Here is a 17,962-nt window from a genome sequence, read left to right as displayed (position 1 = left end):
GACTTAGGGAGGTGGGGATGCTTAGCCTGGAGAAAAGAAGGTTAAGAGGTGATATGATAGCCCTGTTTAAATATTTGAAGGGATGTCATGTTGGGGAGGGAGCAAGCTTATTTTCTGCTGCTCCAGAGAACAGAATCCGGAACAATGGATGCAAGCTACAGGAAAAGAGATCCCACCTCAACATTGGGAGGAACTTCCTGACAGTAAGGGCTGTTCGACAGTGGAACGCACTCCCTCAGAGGGTGATAGTCTCCTTCCTTGGAGGTCTTTAAACAGAGGCTGGATGGCCATCTGTAGGGAATACTTTGATTTGGATTTCCTGCATGGCAGGGGATTGGACTGGATGGCCTGTGCGGTCTCTTCCAACTCTATGATTCTAAGATGTACTACAGATAGGGTTGCCATATCCGACCTGGGGGCGGGACTTTCCCGGTTTGGGGCGGGTCCGCACAGTCCCGCCCTGGTTTGGCCCCGTCCCCGGGACATCCACCCCCACGCAACGGACGCCAGGCAGGGAAAGGAGCCTCGCCTCCGTTCCCTGCTTGGCCTCCTCCACTGGCGAGGGAAGCGGCCTCTCACCTTGGCGAGGCCCTTTTCCGCTGCCTTGTCACCTCCTCCGCCGGCGAGGGAGGCGGCCTGGCTCTGCTCCCTGCTTCCCGGCCTCTATGGAGGCCCAAGCCTCCACAAGAGGCCGGGAAAGGGAGTGGGGGGCCCGCATCGCCGCGATCGCGGACGTCCTGCTCCCTGCTCCCGGCCTCTATGGAGGCCCGGGAAAGGGAGTGGGATCCGCCCGCGATCGTGGGGACCCTGCTCCCCCCTTCCCAGCTTCCCTGCTGCCTGGGAGACATCGTCTCCCAAGCTCCCGGAGGCCTTGGACAGGTCTGCGTTGCGGAGTCCTTCCCAGTTCCCTGCTGCCTGGGAGACATCGTCTCCCAAGCCCCAGGGAGGCCTTGGAAGATTCCGTGGTCGGAGCTCTGGCCACAGGGTACTCCAAGGCCTCCGCGAGGCCGAGGAGGCCACCTTGTTATCGCGGCATTGCCGCGATGACAGGCGGCCCCACACTCCTTCCCGGCCTGGGAGCGCGAGGCTTCTCCCAAGCCGGAAGGAGAAGGAGGACAAGTTTAAAAATGTAGGACCATTTTAAACCTTGTCCTACATTTGTCCCGTTTGGAGGTCCTCAGCTATGGCAACCCTAACTACAGAGCTGGCAGAGGATGTGATTTCCATTTTCAGACCTCCCGGATGTGGTCTGAAATACTAATAATTCCCAAGTGTGGAGGTTGCAAGCCTGAGTACTGATGCATTTTGTTTCACAAGTGCATATGTCTACAACTCACAAGCAATTTTTTTTCAGATAAATGTCTTAAGAGAGTGAGTGGTACTAGGCAGACCTCTGCTGGGTGATGCTGCCTGTAATTTTCCCCAGATTAAATCAGATTATGACTAAAGACATACTGGTAGTGGGAGATTTAGAGAAAATAATATTGAAATAAGCATTAAATTACTATTTTACTTTTCTCTTTCTTACTGTTAATCACATTTTTCAGGAACACCAGTTTCAAGGAAGACTAGAGCCAAGTTATTTTTTTATGAATGGAATGCACTAAAGAGACATTGATGCATTCCAAAACAAATTATTATTTTTAAGAAGTAGTACATCCATTCCATTTGGCTCTGATTTTCACAAAGGACTTACTCTGCATTTTGGCTGCCTGAGATTGGAAACATTATTATATTTTGGATTAAAATCTCTATTATCCCCAATTAATATGACCAAAGGATTTTACATGGAGGATTCTGGGAGATGTAGTAAAAAAAGGGAAATCTTGTAAGCTTCAATTAAAAAAAAAGCAGGGGTGGGGGAGAAAAAAAAAAGAAACTCTTGAATCATTCTGCAACTCCAAAATCCTACGTCAGAATTTTACACAAGTCATCTAGAGTGAAAAAGGTATAGGACTTAACCTTTCATCTATCACCTTCATGGCTAGTATGCAGTTTAAATGGTTCCTTGAGAACAGGAAGCACCATCTTAGGAAGTAGAAGTTTCTGATAGATAGAAGAACAACCAAGTCTGCACCATAGAAGTTAAAGCACATCTCTCATTCAGGTTTGTTAACCCAGGAAGACCAGGAAATTGAGGAGAGAATCAGAAACATCAAGGAGAAGAACATATGTGTGAGTTTAGGGCTCAGATCCAATGACCGTTGCCAACTGTGGTTTTGCTGGTATGTCTGAATCATTCAATTCTATGAATTTCTGTGAGTTCTGTCACTTTGGTATTCCCTACCAAAATATATATATTTTCAAAGCACATGGGAATATTGTATGAACATTGCTTGTCTGTCCGGGTTAAGCAACACTGCAATGTCCTCAGACTACGACGTCCAATTTCCTCCAATAGTGTATAACACATACCCACTATCTATTTCTCAAGGCAGAGTTGCTTTTGAGTTAAGTATTCACAGAGCTGCACCGCTCATGCCAACGGCTATGGATTTCCAGCAGAGCTATCTTGTTTCTGTGTAGCACTTACAATACTGGAAAAGCAGCCCTTTATTGTCAGTACCCTAAGTTGCTTGAACTGCGTACAAGACTTCAATATAAGTTTCTGTAAGAACAGTTGTCATTGGCAATACAAAACTATCTGGCCCTTCAGATACAGCCTACAAGTGCAACACCAGCTAAGGCCTAGGAAGAGAGTACAAAGCCATTTCAGAAGATGAACGAGAATGAGCCATGTATGAACCAAAACTCTAATGGTCAGAGCTCAAGCCATGGGCAAATACAAACACGAACTGCAGAGGAAATGTCAGTAAAAACAACTATCCTAGGAAACAGTAGCAAAAGAGGAGAAGCAGATTACCCCCCCCCATCCGAATCAATGATATAGTTATCTCTGTTACACATCAGAAACTTGGCATACAGTTCAAAATGGAGTGAATCACCCATGACTCAGAAGTTGGAGGAGTGGCAGGTGGTGAGAGACAGCTTGTTCTTTTTAGTTAATAAGGATTATGTATAAGGATAACTGTTGAAGTAAGAGAACTTAACCAAGTAATTAGAGTATCTGATCATCTTGGATGGCTTTGTTAACTGGTGTTGGCTGTAACACATTTGTACAGAAACAGGTGAGCTTTATAAAGGCCATCCAATAAACTGTATAATTTAGTTCTTAGCTAAAATTATACTTTAAAGTTTCATCTATCACAGTTGGTATTAGGATAACATTGGGAGAGGATGATTTAGAAAAGTCAGAACACCTTGGAGCTAAAAAACTGATTTCCCAATTTGGATTAGGCCAAATGTCCAAAATTAAATACAAAATCGTTTTGGGCTTGGAACAGCCACAATATGAAATTCACAATGGCTCAGCTGCAGAGGCCAAACACTAATAGCTATCTCACAGATACCAGTAGTTTAATTAATTTATTATCTGGTTTAATTGCATCTGTTTTATTTGACATTATTCTTCACTACCTTGAGTGCCATTTAGAGGGACAAAGGTGGGTATCCATCTAATAAACAAATAAATAAATGAAAAATAATGTAATGTAATAGAGATGTAATAGATTTCGGTCATGTAACAGATTTTTGCACATATACAGCAAGACGTGATTCAATTCAGAGGTAGTGAAAACCTGTCAGAATCTCTGCCAAATTCTAGTAAGACTTGGACCTGATTTGCAGATATTCAGTAAATCAGAACATTCAATCCATCACTGATTTTTTAAAAAATCAGTTCGTTACAGCCGTCTAAGATGGTGAGTTTTGCTGTTTTAGTTTGTTCCAATTTAAGATACTACATAGGAGAAAGACAGTTCATTACATCAGTCCTACAGTTTAACCTCTTTAGCAGACATATTAGCTTCCCAAGAAATAGAGCTGAACTCACTCTACCCAATGACCTTGTCTCAAATCAATCTCATTAGTAAAATGTCTTTTCAGGTTTGGGTAACACCCAGACCATCTGGTCCCCTTTGTTCACTCCCCACTGAAGCAGGCTGCCAAAACCTTACATTTTAAATTATATTTCTTTACTGACTCACCAATGTACAAGTATTATAGTAATATTATTATCTGAAATATTCTAACAGTATTACTACTATCTAGTCCTTCCCCACCCCCACTTTTCAGTCTCAGAATAATTACTGCTTAATAAGCAATAAATCTAAAATCAGGTAGAGTACAAGTAAGAAAACTGTCAAAACTCTTCAACAGACAGGCCATTTTTGGTATATCAAGTATTTCACCCTATTCACAGTCACCACAGTTCAACCACCACCCCACAAAAAAATAGGAAAGGGGAGAGGCAAGAAGATGAAATTTCACCAACTTCCAGCGTCCTCCTAGCTTCCTCTTGTTCTTGTTTGTCCTTGGCCATTCTCTGCGCTCTTTCAACTTCTGCCTTCCTTCTGTCCTCCAGCTCTTTGTCCTTAGCTAGATTTTCAAAGTTAGCTCTGATGTTGCTTGTTTTGGTATTCGCTGCAGTATCAAAAAATATTGAGTATCAATGTGATGTTTTGCAGGCCATTTTCTTACATAAATCTCCACAACACACAGTTCTCGGGTTAACTGACAAATTGACATTCAAAGCAAGCAAAATCTTTATCCTCATAAAAGATAATGTAATTCTCTAAGGAGCATGAGCTGTTCAGCTTTCTACCAGAAACAGTCGGTACAGACATTAGCACCTACTGGAAGTTCAAATTCAATTACTGGTTTAAAATTAGGAATTCTGGAGCAGCCCCAGTGATATGACTAAGGATAAATTGAAATATTCCATCTAAACGATGGTTCGCTCTTTTAGAGGTTGCAGGTACAAAGCAATTACATTAGATGGTCTATCTGATTTCTCTTTCACTATTAAAGCCATAAAAAGCTAAAGACACCAAGAAGATCCAGCACAGTGCGCCAGTGGAATAGTAAAAGACTGGTGATCTTTAAGGTACCATAGTAAAATGAACAATCCAAAAACAAACTGAATAATCCAAAAACACTAAAAACCACATTTTGAAATAGAATCTCACCAGCTTCCACTGGCTTAGTCTTCTGGTACGTTGAAGACAATTTCTCAATATCTTCAAAACTTGAAGCATTCTATCATAAGGGACAAATGGGGTCAAGTTCATGTATAGCACACATTTATATTATTGATTTAGGTGTACTTATTTATTTTCATGTTCAACTGAGCTATGAGAAACACAAACAGACAAATTATACTCAAATTAATCTCATTTATTTATCAGTCATATCATTGAAAGGCACAATTAACCAAGCTGGATCTTCTCACAAGTCACCCATGCAGCCTGTTTAACAAACTGGGAGATACCAAGATAAAAACAAAGTGTTGTCAAACATGTGGCAGCTTTGATACAGGGGGGTGTTTGACATATAACAACAATATCTAAGAGTATTATTACTCAAAGATATAGCCATGTTAGTTTGTAAAATCAGTATGAAGAGAGATCTTGTAGCACCTTTGAGACTAACTGAAAGAAAGAAGTTGGCAGCATGAGCTTACATAGATTTAAATCTATTTCCTCAGATGTATCTGTAATATTTTTACTATTATAATAGAAGAAATTATTAGTGTTACAGTGGGCCCTTGGTATCTATAGGGGATCAGTTCTGGATCCCCTTTGTGGATACCAAAATCCACAGATGCTCAAGTCTCATTTTCCCCAATGGCAGCATGCGCCATCATTAGGTATGATGAGACCAAAGTCCTGCCTCCCTTACTTACTTCCCTCCTTTCTTTCCCTGTTTCCTCTCTCCCCTCCCTCTTCCTAACTTCCTTTTTTCCTTCCATATGCCCATCCTTCCTCTCTCCCCCCCTTCCTCCGACTTGGTTCCGGGGACAGAAGCTGGATCAAAGTCAGCTGGAACGAGCTGGAGTTGGGGCTTGAGTCTCGGAGCCCTCCACCTCCAGGCCCAGCAAACAGGACAGGGCCTCCGGGCTCCGTGACAAGCCCCAGCAATGGCTCCCTCCAGCCAATGGAGCTCCGCCCCCTAAAGCCAAGCCAGAAGGAGCCATTGCAGGGTCAAGGGCTTGGTTCACAGAGCCTGGAGGCCCCATCCTGGGTGCTGGCCCTCTGAACAGGGGCCTCCAAGACTCAAGCCCCAGCTCCAGCTGATGGGGCTCCAGTCTCTGCCCCTAGAGCCAAGCCAAGGCAGAAGCTTTCAAGGAGGGAACAAGGAAGGAAGGAAGGAAGGGGGAAACTTCGGTCCTATTGTCCCCAATGGCGGCATGGCTGCATGGCCAGCCATGCCGCCATTGGGGACAATGCAGGCTTGCCATCCGTAGATGTTCAAATCCAAAGATTGCAAGCCAATGGATACGTGGGTTGTATGATTATAATAATGTATACCATATCACAATCATTGTTCAAACTCAATGTAATTACAGTGCGCCCACATTATACGCAGGTGCGCTATATGCGGCTGTGAGCTTATGTGCAAAGCTGTGTAGAGCCACGCAGGGTGCAAGAGGCGGCACATCCCATTCAAATGATTGGGGCGCTTGCCCACGGCACGCGGACACCACCGTGCCACCAAACCACCAAGTGCACGAGCCCCATTCACTTGAATGGGGCTTGAGCATACGTGATATTTGGCTTACATTGGGGGGTGGAACGGATCCCCCGCGTAAGCCAAGGGTGCACTGTATAATGATATAACTATTATAATATAATAAAAAGCCTTTATAAAAGAAACATACTGGTACATTTCCACCGAATAATGAAAACAAACTGTCATGCTTTCACACACCAAAAACAAGCAAACAAAAACAAGCCATTTTAATTCCAAAGGCCTGCTGACCAAATTTATCAGTACCTAATGGCATGAGGCAGCAAAAGGAAATATTCTCTTGTTCAGGCACATCTTAACATTCACAAATTACTGATTACTACCATAATTTGAAACTTTTTAGGCTTGTGGGTATATTTGGAATTTTTATTTAAGTGTTCTCTGACCACTAAATAGCTAGTCACAATTCTGAAAGTGAATCCTATTCATGTGCTCTACACAAAATGTAGGCATGTGTCTGTGTGAATTTTGTTCATTATTTTGGTCTCTCTCTTTTTCTGTCTGTATCATTCTGTGTTTATATGTTGTGTTTTGTGCAAAATGCACATACTTGTAGATTAATTGAGGTGCCAGCAGAACTGGATCCTGAAAGAGAGGCAAGACACTGTCAACCTTGGATCTGCTGGATGGATCCAAAGCTTCTGTTCTTCCAGAAGGGGCTTGATCAGATCTCAGCAATTCCAGCTTGAAACTGGAGGTTGGCGTTAATTCACTCTAAGAGTTTTTCCCCTGCCAGGCTTAGAAAGCCATGCATATTCTCCTGTCCCTGCCATACGCAAACACATGTGGAATTGTTTCTCTGCTTTATTCCTCACCCCAGGACTGATCACTTACATTAATTATTTTTCACAATTTATTGTTCAACAAAACATTGTAGCCTAAATCCCATTGGAAGTTTCAACAATAGTAAATCCACTGGATCAATGAAATTTACATCAGTTTTAATTCACTAAATTCCCACTGGTTCATTGAGTCTATTGTAGTTGGGATTAACAGTTTGATTTGGACCTTTAATTATTTGTTTATTAATTTGCATTTTTAGCTAAGAAATGAATTGTAAAGAAAGGCATCACAGAAAATCAAGCATTCTAAAAGAACAATCTTTAATTTTTTGTGGGTTTTTCGGGCTATGTGGCCATGTTCTATAAGACTTTCTTCCTGACATTTCGCCAGCATCTGTGGCTGGCATCTTCAGAGAATGCTTGTCCGGAAAAAAACAATCTTTAATTTAGGGACAAGTTTTAAACACATAAACAAGATCCAAATGATGGCCATACCTTATCCATTCGATCTTTCTGCACACCATATTTTCCACCAAATCCTTTAGAGTAGTCTAAAAAGAGAGAGAGAGAAAGACCACTGTAGGTAATTCTACCTATTATCTGTTCTGTTCTTTTTTTTTTATTAAAAAAACCAAATATGGAGGACTATTACAAAGAACTGCATGCACGGAGTTGTCAATGACAGCAGCCAAGCAAAAAGTCCAAAATAAGTAGATGCAAAAAGGAGGATATAGATTTTGAGTCTTTAGTAGAAGCATCAGCATGTGTACAGGATAACAGATGCATGCTTCCATGTTCATTGGCTGAAATGAAACTGAATGATTGTTGGCAGGAGCCAAGCAAAGAAAAAGGTGTCCGCCCTCAAACTTCATCCCGCCCTCATAACACAATCTTGACCACACCACTTCTACAGCACAGCCTTGGATTACTCTATCAAACAGTTTTAGAGGCTCTGTAAATTGGAACTCTTAGCCATACTTAAATGTCAGGTCATTTCTGGCATTTATAATTTTAAAAAGTAAGTACTGTACCATATAGACAGAAAAATATTGGGCACATTGCCACAGATACAGTGCCCTATTGCCATAGTGTAATTAAAGGCAAGACAGAAACATTTCAGACAGACAGACTGTAGGGAAACAAGGAGTAACATAATTTTTAACCTCTCTTATGTTTTCCTTTGTCCTCATGATTACCCTGATCTACAGGGATATTCTGTGTAAAGAGAGACTGTGTAATAGAGATATGTGTGTCTCCAGATGAATCAAATCATCTACATCTAAAATTCTAACACAGCTTTTATTCCACATTATTTCATACTGGCTGAATACGTAATCCCTAAAAAGAATCTCAAACTTCTTAACTGCTAAAGCAGGATACACTCTTTGTTGAGAGAACTGAATAGGCTTTATTAGCCTATTTATTATATTTAATATATCAATTTATTATATCTTACAAGCCTACATGAATTTTAGGAAAAGGAAGGAAAAGGACATTCCCTCTAGGGAATCAAGACTAAGCTAGTTCTCATAATGATGCTCTTATCATTTTTCAAACAACTGCATGTATCCTTCATCTGGGCCAGAAGAGACACTTCAATCCCCTATATGCATGTTTTGTAATATAATTTACACAGAACTAGATCTATCAGGTTGACATTGTATGAGTTTGTCACCAGAAAATAACATGTCTGAATTTCAGCCACCAACTGAACAACAGAATTTTTTAAAAAAAGACAAAAAAGGGCTGAGACAAAAATTGCCCCAACAAATCTATTGCACTTGTGTTGGTTTTGGCAAAAAGAAAGAAAGTCTGTCAGCTACTCAAAACAAATCTGCCTCATGTAAATCTGCATTTCCTGTTTCTAGAAGTGTGGGTATTGTAAAATAACCCTCATTGTAAACTCACAAACACTCCTGTGGACACTGAGCATTTTTAAATTCTGCAATACACTGGATGTTTCATGGGGTCAGAAAATATCAGATTAGACATTCAGTGAAAGCTTTTTCATCTGACTGGAACATGGTTAAAGTTCATTTTTAAGTGGTGACCTGACCTTGACCATGATGGGTTAAAGTGCTGATTCCTTTTCAGCAGAGGAATATCCAAAGCTCAATTGCTAAAACATGGGTGCCATAAGCACTGGCCAAGTTCTGACAGATGTCAGGCTCAGTAGGCCAGAACCAATGCTGGGCAAGATATGGGGCATTCCAGATGTACTGTGGAACACATTTTCAATATCAACATATGCTCACTTGACAATGGCTGAATCACTGGCTTAAAGAGTGTTTGCCACTGGTTTAATTATTCAAATTTACTTAAACGTTACACTGATGACACGCTATGATTCAATGAAAGAAATGTCACCCTGAATAATTCTCTGTGGCACATGCAAGCCTTTCCAAGTGAGCAACTTAAGTCTGTGTTAGAAGTGGCAGCACTGGGTAAGAGTTACAATGGGAAACACTGCCTTGTTGTGACTCGTGCTTCGCTAGTTTCTCCTTGTAGTCAAACCCCACAGCTGATGGGTCCTGCCTCTCTGTTTGAACACCGAATTTCCCTCCGAAACCACTTTTATAGTCTGAGAAATCCAAGGGATACAATAGGGAAAGAGAACCAGAGGAGAGAAGGAAGGGAAGGAAAAGAGGAACACATTTAGATACAATATATATGATCCAAAACACAAACTCTTTTAACAGCAGCAATAAAGAGCTCTAGGTAGGGAGGAACAAAAACAACACACAACCTTGTTACATATAGATGTTAATAGACTATTTTAAGTAGTTTACAAACATTAATATCATATAGTACAGCACTTTTTAGACTGTACTATTTCACATTACAGTAAGGAGACATCACAATTTATTATGTTTCCTGATGCCCAAAATTTCCTGTATAATGTGAAGTCAAAGGCTTTTATGGCCAGCAACCATAGTTTTTTGTGGGTTTTTCAGGCTATGTGGATGTTCTGGAAGAGTTTATTCCTGATGTTTCCCCTACATCTGTGGCTGGCATCTACAGAGAATGAAGATGACAGTCACAGATGCAGGTGAGATGTCAGGAATAAACTCTTCCAGAACACAGCCACATAGCCTGAAAAACCCACAATTAGCTTACTTGTTCACCGCTATGATCTTCGGAATAGCGGTATATAAATAAAACAAATTATTAATTATTAATTATTCCAGAACATGACAATATAGGCTGAAAAAACCATAAAAACATTTCTTGTATATTTGAAGCCACAACATCAGTAAAGAGTGCATTAGAAATATTAGATAAACTAGCTTTCCACAAGCAGGGAATTTTTTTAAAAAAAATGTGGGAAAACATTAAGATGTCACTTCACCCCATGCCATTATTGCTTTGATTGAGAGTTCCTGCATGGCAGGGGGTTGGACTGGATGGCCCTTGTGATCTCTTCCAACTTTACGATTCTATGATACTATGATTATATTTGGAAGTGGTATAGTCTCATGTAATATTTTGGAACATATAGTTCAGCTATGAAATTCTGAAGAATACTTCACAAAGTTCCAGACTATAAAAGTTTCCAATATGTTTAAAATGGTATGTTTTTACTCACATCTAGTCAACAGAATATGAACAGCAAGAATACTACCAGTTACAGTTCAAACTTTCATTCATATCATGTCTACTTAGATTTCTAAGCAATATATGAAACATATGTACTATCTGTCAACTTGAATCTTTCACACAAACAATTAATTCACAGGAATTATTTCAGCAATGGAGACCATAGTAAAATCACGCTGACTACAGGTGAACCAATGCTGCTCCGTTTTGGGGATCCACTGTAATTGCCAACCAAGATTACAAAGGACTAATAATGGGTTAAATTATTAGTTCTTAGTAGTCAAGAGAACACAGTTCACTGAAGTTACCCCTGCCCAGTTTCCTCCATACCTTGAACAGCCCCCATTCTACATTTGGGACAGGTCTTTTTGGGCTCTTGGCTCAGACAAATGGTAACTTGGGGGCAAAAGGAGGGGGGGATGAAGAATTTCACTGGGAAATTGAGATGAGGAATATTTCTTCTGTGGGAATCTAAAGTATTCCTTTAGATACCACCCATTTTTATAGGAACAAAAATCACTGCATTATATCAGGTTTTGGCTTCCTGCTCCTTATTTTAAAATTAACCAGATAATTAGAGTTTTATTAACCCACCAAAAAGGCAAACTCCAGATCACATGATCCTCCTTAGAAAATTAAAGTAAACACAGCATGTTATACATTGCGGTTACCTTTGTCCCACAGGAGTTATAACCAAGCTGTATTATGTCCAGTTAAGAACAGAAACATACCTTTCTGAGATTCATGTAGTTGTACTTTTTCCTGGTGATCCCAGCCAAGTGCACATTTGTCCTGTCTGTCCGTCTGTACGCCAAACTTTCCTCCAAAACCCTTTGTATAATCTATGCACAGAAAATTTCACAAAACATTACAGAAATCTAATTTTCGTCTTGGAGGTTAGTAGAGAATTTAGATGATATATATGTTTGTTGGGTTTGGGGAAAGGAACTGAAAGACCAACTAGTTGTAGGAGCAGGGTTCAAAAGGGGAGTGTGTGTGGCTGGGGGGGGGGGGGAGAGAAATATCGTGGTCCCTTGTTATCTTTTGGGTTTTGGCTCCAAGTCCTCCCGTGGATACCAAAATCCATGGATGCTCAAGTAAAATGGCATCCCTTTTATAAAACAGCAAGATTTGCTTTGGGTTTTTTTTGGGGAGGGGAACATATTTTTGAAATGTAGTTGGTTGAATCTGTAGATGCAGAATCCATGGATACAGTATTAGCATATTAATACTTCAGTTTTAAGTGCTCACTGAACTCTGAAGAATTAACATACTCAGGATTTTTATCTCTGGCAATTCCTACCCTATTCCTTGGCCCAGAAATGTAGCCTATAAATGAATTAAAGCACTGCAGAGATCTCATTATTATTAAGTCTAAGCCAATTCATAAGACTGATTGCATTAATTGGGCTCTACATTATCGTCAGGCCCTCAAGCCATTTTATGTGAGTGTTACTGATGCTAGACAGGCTGGTCATTTTTAATGAGAATTTAGGATATATGTGTAAAAATAAACAAGAAAGAGACACTCAAAAAAGTGGATGAAAGAAAGACTAAAATATATTATGCACAGAAGGTGGAGAAAAGGAGGAAAGGAAGGTTATTTTTTTCAAACATAGTTTGTATTTCTACACGTCAAAGGCCCTAGTTTATGAAAGAATAATTGATCATTTCAGTAGATCAGGTTTAAAGAAGGAGGTCACTTACATATAATTGCATGGAATAAAATTATAATAAAAACCTTTCTGTGATTCATGCTTTTCAGTTTTGCCTTGGTACTCAAAGCCAACAGCACTTTTGTCCACTTTCACTTTGTCCACACCATATTTACCACCAAAACCTTTAGAATAATCTGGAGATGGGAGCAAAAAAGAAAAAAAATGTAATAGTACAAGACTGAGACATTGAACTGTTTCTATTTATAGCTACTTGGGGGGGATCAATTCTCACATCCATGTTCACCATTCTGGTTGAAACATCATGTGATGACTTGCATGTGAGAAAATGCTATCACGTGAGCCACCACAGAGTTTTTATATTACTTTATATAATGTCAACCATGTTTTCATTGCAAGCAGATGAACATTCAGTTGCAAGAGGTCAATTAATGAGACACATAAAACCACCCTTAACCAGTTGGGAGTAGTGATGTAAAAAATATTAGTCAAAATTCAACAAACAGAAGAAATATCCACCCCGATTGCATTTTGTAGAGAGGGGGGATAGAAATAATAATAATAATAATAATTCAAAGATTTTGAAAGCTTTTTAAAGAGAAGAAATTATGAGCATTTCTTGATCAATGAGTAAGAATTTTGGTTTTTAATTCGATGACCAGGGTTTGAGTGTAAAATTCGCATCTAGTTCTCAATGGGAGAGAAGAAGAAAAATTGGTTTGTCACAACCTTAGGAAGGTAAAATGCCACTATCCACAACTGAATGTTTTGACCAAGCCAGCTCCAAATATGTTTTAAGTAGGAAAGCAGACTAGATTTAACTACAGTTGACTTCATTACCAATGTGATATTAACCCTGGTTAAAGCTGATAAGGCAAAGGTTTAAAAATCTGCATCCCCAAAAAGGAAAGGTGATGCTTACTACCTTTTGCTTATATTTGTTGTTGTGTGCGTTTTCAAGTTGTTTCTGACTTATGGTGACGCTAAGGTGAACCTATAATATTTTTACCTAATGCTGGATTTAGCAATGGAAACTTCCAGAGACATGGAAATCAATGGAACTTAGGTGAGTTGTGACTAACAAGTTCCATTGATTTCAACGGTTCTGTTCTAAATACAATTCTAAATGTTGGATCCTATTAGTGTTGTACTGAAACACAAGTTTAAACAGACTCCTTTTCTTGCTTTATTACCACCAGTCAACCTTCTACAGAATTTACAGGTAAGATTTTCTACAAAAATTTCTTTGATAATCTCACCATCTCTAATGCCAAGAAACTTGGATGGAGAAACTTAGGCAAACCATGAGAACTACCTCATCCTTTAAAAATGAATGGGTGATATAAAAATGAGGTGAATGTCTCCCTAAATTTGTGAGGATGAGTATTTTACAAAATTTGCTAATGTAACACAAGGTATTTGCTAGTACATTACAAGTTACTTTTTTTTTTCAAACACAAAAACAAACCTTTCTGTGATTCATGCTTCTCTGTTTTTCCATGGTAATCAAATCCAACTGCACTCTTGTCTACCCTGTCAGCCTGTACTCCATATTTCCCACCAAATCCACTTGAATAGTCTGAAAATAGAGAAGCAAGAAAATCGGAATTGTGTCAGAAATTGCCACCTTTCCAGTAGAAAAATCCAAAACAGAATGATAAATGGTAGCATCTTCTACAACAATGTCTAGGCCAAGTAAAAGTACTTTTTTTTTTCTAGTTTGTGGCTCAATTGATAATTACTACCACCTGTTATTTACACTCATAATGCTTAACTAAAAGAGTTGTAGCATCCATATTCTACAATCAATAAGTGAAAGATCTGAAAATATTCAGTTTTATTTCAACTATGATGCTTTCAAAATATGAAAGAGTGATTAAAATGTGTAAACTGGTAGGGGTTAAATCCAACTGATAGTGCCAAAGACAGTAGTAGACTCACTAAATCAAAAAGAACTTACACAAACAGTGGCTTACCAAAGTTCCTATTGACTCAATGGATCTGGATTCAGGTGTCTTGTTCCAGAACTGGATGCAGTTGCAGCCTTATCTAGGGGTTCTTTCAGTGTCATACCCTTACACACATTACTGCTATAGCATTATCTTTACTCGTGGTTAGGGTTGCCATACGTCAGGACCACCAAACCGGGACAAATGTAGGACAACATTTTCAAATGTAGGACTTTTTAAAATGGGGACACCCCGCGCCCCTTCCCAGCCTCTAAGGAGAGGCCAGGAAGGGGCGTGGGGTGTCCTCCATTTAATAAAAAGTCTCCTACAAAAAAAAGTGTCCCTCCTTCCTGGCCTCTGAGGAGACAGAGGCCTCCTTAGAAGCCAGGAAGGAGAGCGGGGGCCGGCCGCGATCACAGCCGGCCTCCAGGAAGGAGGGTAGAGGGTGGCGCCGCCTCCACCTTCCCCTCCTCCGCCCCAAGCCTCGCTGCCTTCCTCTTCCTCTGTGTCCGGGAAAGCAGCCAAAGGGCTGATAAGGCAGCTAGTTCTCCAACAAACAAACCCCCTCCCAGCACAGCAAAGTCAGTGTAAGCTACACAGTCCTGGAGATTCACAGTAGTTCTACCAAAAGGGATTACCAAGAGAATTGTCAGACGGTCCGAGGTTCAGGGTAACAGGCAGGTTGATAAAGCAGTCCAAGGTCAAGGTTTCCGGGTAGTCAAGACAAGAAGCCAAAGGAGCCAGAGACAGAGTCTTTCCTCTAAAAGAGTCAGATATCCACTGGCAAAGAACCACACATGCTCCAGGTGCTTAAGAAGGCAAGGAGCCGGCCTTCAGCTGTGTCTGATTACGAACACGTTTCTGATAAAGCCTCCGAGATCTTCGAAGGCCCTCTCTTTCTGTTCGACGCTCCTTGAAGGTAGGCACACTGCCCAGATCCTCCTCCATGTCCACAGCCTCGGCACCAGGCAAACTTGACTGCTGAACCTCTGGAGGGGCCACAGACTCTGCTCCAGCAGAACTAGGGCCAGCCTCTGGCTCCTCCATTACAGGTTCAAGCCCCAGGGGCTCTGGCTCCTCCATTACAGGTTCAGATCCCAGGGGCTCTAGCTCATCCTCTGAGTCCTCCAAGCTGTCCTCCAGGCTGGGCATGACACTCTGCCTCCTCTGTGCGGCCATGCGCGGTGGAGGAGGAGGGCAGCGAGGCCCCGGCTGCAACCGGGGTTGTCCCGGTCTTCAGCGGCACCCATGACAGGAGGGGGACGGTACCGCCAAAACCGGGAAAATCCCGGTTGCAGCCGGGATATGGCAACCCTACTCGTGGTAAATGATGCAGCAGATGGTTCCTAGCTGAGAAGCATTCCAACCTTTTTGCTGATGAGTTATCCAGTTAGATAATGGTAAGAATTGGGCCCACAAACAAATTCTACCCAAACCATTCCTTGGCCAGTGATAAAATTCCTCATGCCTGAAATATAAGGGAAGCCCCTGGCCTGGGCTGCATCCATCTCAATTTGAAACCCATGAAAGTCGGGCTCCTAAGGGTAATATAGTTCAGAAGCAAACAAAGAAAGCCCAAGCATAGACATGTGAGCCATCTCCCACCTAACAGCAAAGAGAACAAGTAAGCAACAGAAAACAAATCACTCCTCCAGTCTGTTAACATCTTCATATCTTTTCCCACCTTCAAACTGCAAAGCGAATGCAAAACGTATCAAACAAGGTCTGGACAGCTGCTAATTTGCTAACAAGATGCTAACAAGAACTCTATGGGGCTGAACAGACACCCCCCCCAGGGGTGGCCTGCAACTGCCCCTTTTGGTGCCAGATTGGGGCAGCAGCAACTACATGCCACAGCTACAATCTGGCCTTTCCGCAGCACAAAAAGGAGCTGCAAAAAGCAGCTCCTTTTTGCGCCACAGAAAGGTCACCATAGCCACTGGTGCTGTGGCTTTTTGGCACTCCTTTGGCACAGCATCATCTGGACGCACAGTCAGAGAAGCACCATTATGCCACCCGCCATGTGGTGTGACGTGGGGTGTCATGCCGGCATGGGAAAAGAGTCAGGGGTGGGATGCCATGCCTTCACCCTACCCTGATGCCAGCCTTTATGGCTGGTCTATCAAGGCTTTATGATGCTAACAAGAACTCTAAAACCTATCTGCCTAATGACAGAGGCTCAGTTTATGCTGGAACTGGCGATCCCATTTAGGCCAAAAATTTGGAATTAAGAAATAAACTACAGCTACTAAAACACTCTTAAAATCATTTATGAGCTTTTAATTGACATATGTTATATTGAGAGTGAATCCACATGCAATCCTCTCAGTTCATTTACCTTTTTGAGAAGCATGTTTCTCTGTTTTCCCCTGATATTCAAATCCTACAGCAGACTGGAGAAAAGAATAATTAGTTTGAATTAGAAGCATAAAATCACAGAAGTTTTTCTAAATGATGAATATAATCATAAAAGGTCTTTAAAAAGTAAGTTACTTAGTCGTTGGATAAAGACATTGTTACTCTGTATCTCACAATTTCCATCAAATCTTAGTTACTAGTAATTGTTTTTGTTCTTCCATATATCTAGGATCATCTTCTTGGTTGAGTTTGCAGCATACGAGATCAGTCCTGTATATTCAGTTCTACATATTCTTTAACTGAACTATGCACTGTTGTGGGGTTTAATGCTGTTCTCTCAGATTAAGCATTTTCACACTTCACTTTATCATCTTGAAAAAGTGAAAACATACAAGAGAAATAAAGGACCAGTTGAATATTGACAAGCCAGACATAGAGAGAACAAGAGTGACTGGACATATAATTTACACACAGCTACAGAATGTGCAGTGGCCTCACCAGTACACAAACATAGGAGGCAGCAACTGAAGGCTTATTCTGGAAAGGCAAGATAATTTGTTCACTTACCTGGTCAACTCTATCAACTTGCACACCAAACTTTCCACCAAAACCTTTTACTGAGTCCACTTGGGAACAGTGCTTGGAAAGCTTAGACTGATATTCATGACCGACAGCTGACTGAAAGAGAGAAAAACAACGTTATTATTGTACCCATATACCAGTTGGATGTTTATCTCAATGCTATAATGAAAGTAGACTGTAGATTAAAACTTAAAGCAGAACAAATCCTCCCCTTTATTAGTATCATATTCTCCAACTAGCTTGAATTAAACCTTTTGACCAACTAAGATGGAATCTACAATTGACTGGACCATTATTGTTTAAATAAATGTTTAATCCCAATGCTTACAAAAACTACAGAAAAACCACATAAGAAATAACATTCCAATCAGTCTCACACAAAAAGAAATGCCTGTTTGGATATGTCACAGTGGGCACCATCCTTATTGGG

At 40.8% G+C, this 17,962-nt stretch overlaps 1 protein-coding gene across 1 annotated transcript in view; it reads right to left on the bottom strand.

Annotated features, from left to right (window-relative positions):
- The window catches only part of LOC121926564 (src substrate protein p85-like), a gene marked incomplete at its 5' end in the record, with an annotated part of 31,801 nt that extends 14,155 nt beyond the window's left edge, over positions 1-17,646 (bottom strand). Inside the window, 8 exons of the mRNA XM_042459633.1 lie at positions 4,334-4,482; positions 5,028-5,097; positions 7,866-7,921; positions 11,699-11,809; positions 12,709-12,819; positions 14,112-14,222; positions 16,931-16,985; positions 17,518-17,646. Of these exons, the coding sequence (XP_042315567.1) occupies positions 4,334-4,482; positions 5,028-5,097; positions 7,866-7,921; positions 11,699-11,809; positions 12,709-12,819; positions 14,112-14,222; positions 16,931-16,985; positions 17,518-17,646 (792 nt within the window). The remainder of the gene's footprint in view (positions 1-4,333; positions 4,483-5,027; positions 5,098-7,865; positions 7,922-11,698; positions 11,810-12,708; positions 12,820-14,111; positions 14,223-16,930; positions 16,986-17,517) is intronic.
- Between the last annotated feature and the right edge of the window lie 316 nt (positions 17,647-17,962).

The sequence above is a fragment of the Sceloporus undulatus genome, chromosome 1 (assembly GCF_019175285.1).
Source record: "Sceloporus undulatus isolate JIND9_A2432 ecotype Alabama chromosome 1, SceUnd_v1.1, whole genome shotgun sequence".
NCBI lineage: Eukaryota > Metazoa > Chordata > Lepidosauria > Squamata > Phrynosomatidae > Sceloporus > Sceloporus undulatus.
This window is presented reverse-complemented; position numbering and strand designations above follow the sequence as displayed.